The sequence below is a fragment of the Malus sylvestris genome, chromosome 10 (assembly GCF_916048215.2).
Source record: "Malus sylvestris chromosome 10, drMalSylv7.2, whole genome shotgun sequence".
In the NCBI taxonomy this organism is placed as follows: domain Eukaryota; kingdom Viridiplantae; phylum Streptophyta; class Magnoliopsida; order Rosales; family Rosaceae; genus Malus; species Malus sylvestris.
Window position 1 is genome coordinate 9,721,067 of NC_062269.1, and position 6,166 is coordinate 9,727,232.

At 38.1% G+C, this 6,166-nt stretch overlaps 1 protein-coding gene across 1 annotated transcript; it reads left to right on the top strand.

The window, feature by feature from the left end:
- LOC126586270 (uncharacterized) lies at window positions 1-6,166 on the top strand. Its single transcript, XM_050251078.1, has 11 exons — window positions 1-529; window positions 913-960; window positions 1,095-1,250; window positions 1,367-1,413; window positions 1,812-1,968; window positions 2,122-2,183; window positions 2,788-2,977; window positions 3,539-3,628; window positions 4,198-4,340; window positions 4,430-4,556; window positions 4,783-6,166. The coding sequence occupies exons 1-11, from the start codon at window positions 56-58 to the stop codon at window positions 5,872-5,874; spliced, it is 2,586 nt and encodes an 861-aa protein (XP_050107035.1). The 5' UTR covers window positions 1-55; the 3' UTR covers window positions 5,875-6,166.

Consider the following 6,166-nt stretch of genomic DNA (forward strand, 5'->3'; position numbering starts at 1 on the left):
ACCCTAATCCAATTTCCACCACCTCTATCTCTGTGTATTGGACTCTTGAGCAGCCATGGGAAAGGTGAAGGGCAAGCACCGTTTGGACAAGTACTACAAACTAGCCAAAGAGCATGGCTACCGCTCCCGAGCTTCATGGAAGCTTGCCCAGCTCGACACCAAGCACCAATTCCTTCACTCTTCTCACGCCGTCCTCGACCTCTGCGCCGCGCCCGGCGGTTGGATGCAAGTCGCCGTGCAGCGCGTTCCCGTCGGCAGCCTCGTGGTCGGCGTCGACTTGGTCCCTATCGCCCCTCTCCGCGGCGCCTTCTCGATCCAACAGGACATCACCAAGCCAGAGTGCACGGCCAGGCTCAGAAAGCTGATGAAGGAGAATGGCTGTTCGGCTTTTGATTTGGTGCTTCATGATGGGTCGCCCAATGTCGGCGGCGCATGGTCTTCGGAGGCCACTGCTCAGAATGCTTTGGTCGTTGATGCGGTGAAGTTGGCTACTCAGCTTTTGGCTCCCAAAGGAACATTTATTACTAAAGTATGTGTTGAATTTCATATTGGCAATTGGGTTTTTGTTGGTTTGTGTTGGATTTTTGGTATTCTGTGAGAAATGGGTTAATTCAAGTGAAAAGTTTAAACTTTGAGTTGTTAAGTTTCAAGTATTTTTCTACATTTAATATTTTGGTTTCATAATTGAAGTTCGTTTTTCGGTTCAGTTTATATTCTGAATGGGGCCGCAGTTGGAATTAATTTTACTTCAGTGTGAATGAAATTCCTGTTTTCAATTTGTTTTTGGAACTCAAGCATGTTAATATATCAAGAATTGAATTGTGGACGTCCTTAACCATATAAGTATTTTGTTTATGTGTTTCGATTAGTTTTGTTTAAGAAAGATGGGCGCTTATTATTGTTTTGTCGCAGATCTTCAGGTCGCAAGATTATAATGCTGTCTACTATTGTATGAAGGAGGTGATTTTCTAGTTCTTATTTATTGTAATCTTTAGATTGACGGACTAGTTGATCCTAGTATATAGATCACAAAACATATTTATTCCAAACCTCTGGATTGATTAACACGTCTGATCCTGGTATATAACCTGCAGTTATTTGAGAAGGTTGAACAGGATAAACCAGCAGCTAGTCGTAGCTCATCTGCGGAGACATATCTTTTGGGTTTTAAGTACAAGGCTCCTGCAAAGATTGATCCGCGTCTACTTGATGTGAAACATCTATTTAAGTCTGTAGAACCTCAGAAGAAGGTAACTCATATTAGATGAAACAGAATACCAGCTTTACATAAGTACAAAATTCTTTCCTTTCTTAAAAAAATTATTGTTTTAATGTATTTGTTTCTCCTTGTAACTCCTTGATATAGGTGGTAGATGTACTAAGAGGGACAAAGCAAAAAAGACACCGTGATGGGTAAACGTTCTTTCTAATTTTTTTTTTCTTTTATATCTTTACCTTGATTACCATAGTATGAGCTTCAGCATTGTAATTATCAAAAACTGGGTGATTGCATGTGTTTTTTTGCAGGATTTTATAGTCTTTTAAGTGGTAATTGTTTTTCCATATAAATTTCCAACAAGGGTAGGCAGTTTTTAACTGCAGAGTAACACAGATGGGTTAATGATTTTGTTCTATCCATCATTGACCTTGTTTGTTCAAACTTTTTTGAGTTCTTATGATTGCTATCTCGACCCGGTTCTCTTTATATTTTTGAGTTCCTGTGATTGCTATCTCAACCTGGTTCTCTTTATATTTTTGAGTTCCTGTGATTGCTATCTCATAAGTGTTGCCTGATTGTGTTCTAAATACAGGTATGAAGATGGAGACACAATTTTGAGAAAAGTGTCTTCTGCTGCTGCTTTCATTTGGTCTGATGTTCCTCTCGATATCCTTGGTTCTACTACTTCCATAAGCTTTGACGATGAGGCATCTTTGCCCATCAAGGGTCATGCTTTAACAACAGAAGAGGTAGTCATTTCTTGGTTTTTTTTTTTGTGTGCATGTTCTCTTCATATAGATTTTACTTTCCTCTACTAACTGAAAAAATGAGTTTTATCTGCCCCTTAAATACTTTGGAACCCTTGTAGTGTTCCAACCACTTTAACTATTATGGTTTGACAGGTTAAAACTCTGTGTGATGATCTGCGTGTTTTGGGGAAGCAAGATTTCAAGTACCTTTTGAAGTAAGAAATGCTGTTTCTTTTTTCTATAAAATGCTCTTTTAGATTTAAAGATTGTATTTTGTAGCTAGACCGTTAGATTCTTTCTGCCCTTTTTAATCTGTAAATCACGTCTCTCTGCTGTAACAGAATTTTTTTAGGAAAACTAACGAAAAGTCCTCAAAATTTTTATTTTTAATGAAAAATGACAAATAAAGGTGCAAGTGAATAGTACCTGGAAAGGTAAAAATGTCCTTTTTCGTTAAAAGTGAACAGTACCGGGAGTGTTTCATTAAAACTCCCAATTTTTTTTCTCACGTTAGCTTTACAATTATTGAGGGAAGGTGGCTCTGCATTCTCTCTGCATTTTTTTTCTCTCGTTATCATTACAGTTATTGAGGGAAGTGTCACCAATTAATTGTTAACTGTAAGAGTTGGAATCACTGTGTCTGTTCTTTTATGGTCTATGATTCCTGATTAAAGTTTGGGTATCTTCATACTGTTTGAAGCAATTAATACCAATACCTTTATGAATTTGGAATGCATCTACTAGACATGCAGTACATTTCAGTCTAGGTTACTTGTTTCTTAATGCATACTAAGTTGTTATGACTGTATTGTCATTTAGGTGGCGGATGCAGATAAAAAAGGCCTTATCTCCGTCCCAGAAGGCTGATGCTTCTACTACAGATGTTGAAAAGGAGGAAAATGAGGAGGATGATGAAGACAAAATACTCAATGAAATGGAGGAGCTGACGTATGCTATGGAGCGCAAGAAGAAACGAACAAAGAAGCTTCTAGCAAAGAGACGAGCTCAAGTTTGTAGCTTATTGCTTTCTTTTTGCGATTATTTATGCATGATTACCTACTGTTATTGTTGAGTCATGAAACTGGTAGATGGTTAATGTACTGGGGGAATATACACCATATTTTGGAGATACGATGATAATTAATTAAATGAAGCCTGAGATTGTAAAGTTAAGACTTTCTAATAGGTTTTAAATCCATTAAGCAGTGCGATGGACTTGGAATCGCCACCTCTATTGTATGTTTGTATTCGCATTTTAGTTGGATTTGGTGCCTAAATAGGATTGCAAGGCTTGCCCCAGTTTGACCATACAGTGTTTACAAAGTTACTTATTGGAGAAGATAGTCTAACCTTTTCTATCAAATAAAAAGCTGAAAGTTTGACAGCTTCTCTTTTTATGTTCACAAATAGTTCGCCTTCTCTTTACCCTTTTTTGTAGTTCAACAAACTTATCCATGTAGAGTTAGATGTAAAGTTGTGATCTTTCCGGATAAGAACTATTGGTTATTTCTTTATTATGAATATCAATGTATGGCACATTGATCCTTTTCATTAAATCTGTATATTGCAGGACAAGGTACGGAAGGCAACAGGGATGCAAATAGATGCGCTACAAGATGGTTATACTGACAATGAGTTGTTTTCTCTCACTTCCATCAAGGTATGCTTTCATTTCACAATCTACCTTGGCATGTTGATTTTTTTTTGTCTCGGGAATCAGATTTCTGATTGAGGAGCTTTTTTTCGAGCCTTGAAAGTTCATTTTGATGGGCCTGTGGGGAAGTTAGATTATATTTTTCAAGTCCTTGGTACAATATAAAGGCTTCTATTTCATAATTTTTCTTCTTTTCATGAGCCATTGGGACTTTAATATACTTGATTTATTTATTTGTTCTGAAACAGAAGAGCATGAAGCTATTATTTAAATATTTAAAAATGGTATTACTGTTCTCTATAATTTGGAAATACCCATATTTTTTATGTTTATAATTTTGCAATAGATGTTTCAAGCAGAACTAGTATGCTACTAGCTTACTATTAGTTGGCTTTTCTTTCTCCCATTGTCTGTTGACATTTGAAAGGATTTCATTTTTTTCTCATCAAAGATCAAAATCTTTCTTTTTGTTTTTATGTTCCTTAATTTTTTCTTGATGGAGATAGCAGGTTCTGACTTTACCAACTCTATGTATAAATATGAATGCATATCTTGACTGCATTCTCGTCCTTCAGGGTAAGAATGATCTGGTAGTGGTTGATTCCACTGAATATGATGGTGAGAATGGTGACCTTGGAGATACTGAAAATGAGGAAACCCATGAGAATACCCAAGAAACATCATCCAGTGATATGGACTCTGATGATGAGCGCAGAAGGTTATTCTTCTTGTACCTTATATTAGCATTAGATAAAAAAATAATTCTATCATCTGTATTAAATCACGTATTACCATTTATGATGGTAGATATGATGCACAAATGGAAGATCTTTTCGATAAGGCCTATGAACAGTACACCTCCAAAAAGGAGGGAAGTGCAAAGCAGCGGAAACGTTTAAAACAAGCACATTCTGAGGACGCTCAACTTTTGGAGGTATGAAGTTTTCATTATGCGTGGTGATATAAACAAAAACACTTTAGGTATGGTCTCATGCTGTGGGTCTGTAGGGGAGTAGTATTACATAAATCTCAATATCTTTCTGCAGAATTTTTTCTTTTTTTTTATAGGCATGAGCGCATGGATGATAAAAGTATTTATATCTACAGCACAATACTGCTTGTGCTCATAAATTTATTTATTTATTTATTTGGCCACTCAGGATGTTGATGGCAGTGATATAGTTCAGTCTGATTATGATTCAGACAAAGACCAGGGTATTCAGGAATCAAATCCTCTCTTGGAATCACTTGATGAGGGGGACGGACCTACCCAAGAGGAAATTACAAATAACTGGTTTAGTCAGGATATCTTTGCCGAAGCTGTAGAGCAGGGGGATTTGGATAACTCTGGTAGTGAAAATGAAATGCAGGTTGAAAAGCGGGAGAAACTTCCCGTGCTAGAAAATACCAATGAAAAGACTGCAATTCAGAATGGTAAGGAAAAGACTGCAATTCAGAATGCTAAGAAAAATACTGGAGATGATGCTGCAGGGACCAAAGGCCATAAACTTCAAGCTTCAAAGGCTGACGATGATTTTGAGATTGTCCCTGCTCCGGGTACAGATTCAAGTGATGACTCATCATCGGATGAATCCGAGGATATGGATATAGATAAAAAAGCCGAGATACTGGCGTGTGCTAAGAAAATGCTGAGGAAAAAACCAAGGCAACAGATGCTTGATGATGCCTATAACAAGTACATGTTTGATGATGATGGCTTGCCCAGATGGTTTTTAGATGAGGAGAAGAGGCACCGTCAACCAATTAAACCTGTGACCAAAGAAGAGATTAATGCCATGAAAGCACAATTTAAAGAAATTGATGCCCGTCCTGCAAAGAAGGTGGCAGAGGCTAAAGCTCGAAAGAAGCGAGTTGCCTTTAGGAAGCTCGAGAAGGTTCGGAAGAAGGCAAACACAATATCTGACCAGCCAGACATCTCTGATCGTTCAAAGAGGAAGCAAATTGAACAAATGTATAAGAAGGCTGTGCCTAAAAGGCCTCAAAAGGAGTATGTGGTTGCAAAGAAGGGAGTTCAAGTCAGGGTTGGCAAGGGTAAAGTCCGTGTGGATAGACGGATGAAAAAGGATGCAAGGGGTAGTGGGCCGGGTAAAAGGCCCGGAAAAGGCAATTCGAAGAAAGGAAAAACTGCTGCCAAGGGTGAGAGAGGAGGCAAGGGTGCCGGAAAGGGTGACAGAGGCAAGGGCCCCGGAAAGGCTTCAGGAAAGCCAACAGGCAGGAAGGGTAGGAAGTGAGAAAATATGGGCAAGCACGACTGAGCTTCCGCGTAATAGCATGTTCGTTAGCTTGCACGATTGATTTTGTTTTTCTTCTGCTATCTCATTTTTGTTTATTGGAATAAGTTATAATTGTGAGTTATTTTTTGTAGCCATCGTGGTTAAAACCTTAATCCTTCAGCAACGGAACAGTCTTTTTGTAAAGTTATGAGGGTTTTACTTGGGTTTCTGTAGTTTAAACATAAACAGTTGTCGGTTAGTTCCCTTGGTGACAAAGAAGTTGAAATTTTGCTACCGTTAGTTTGAACAA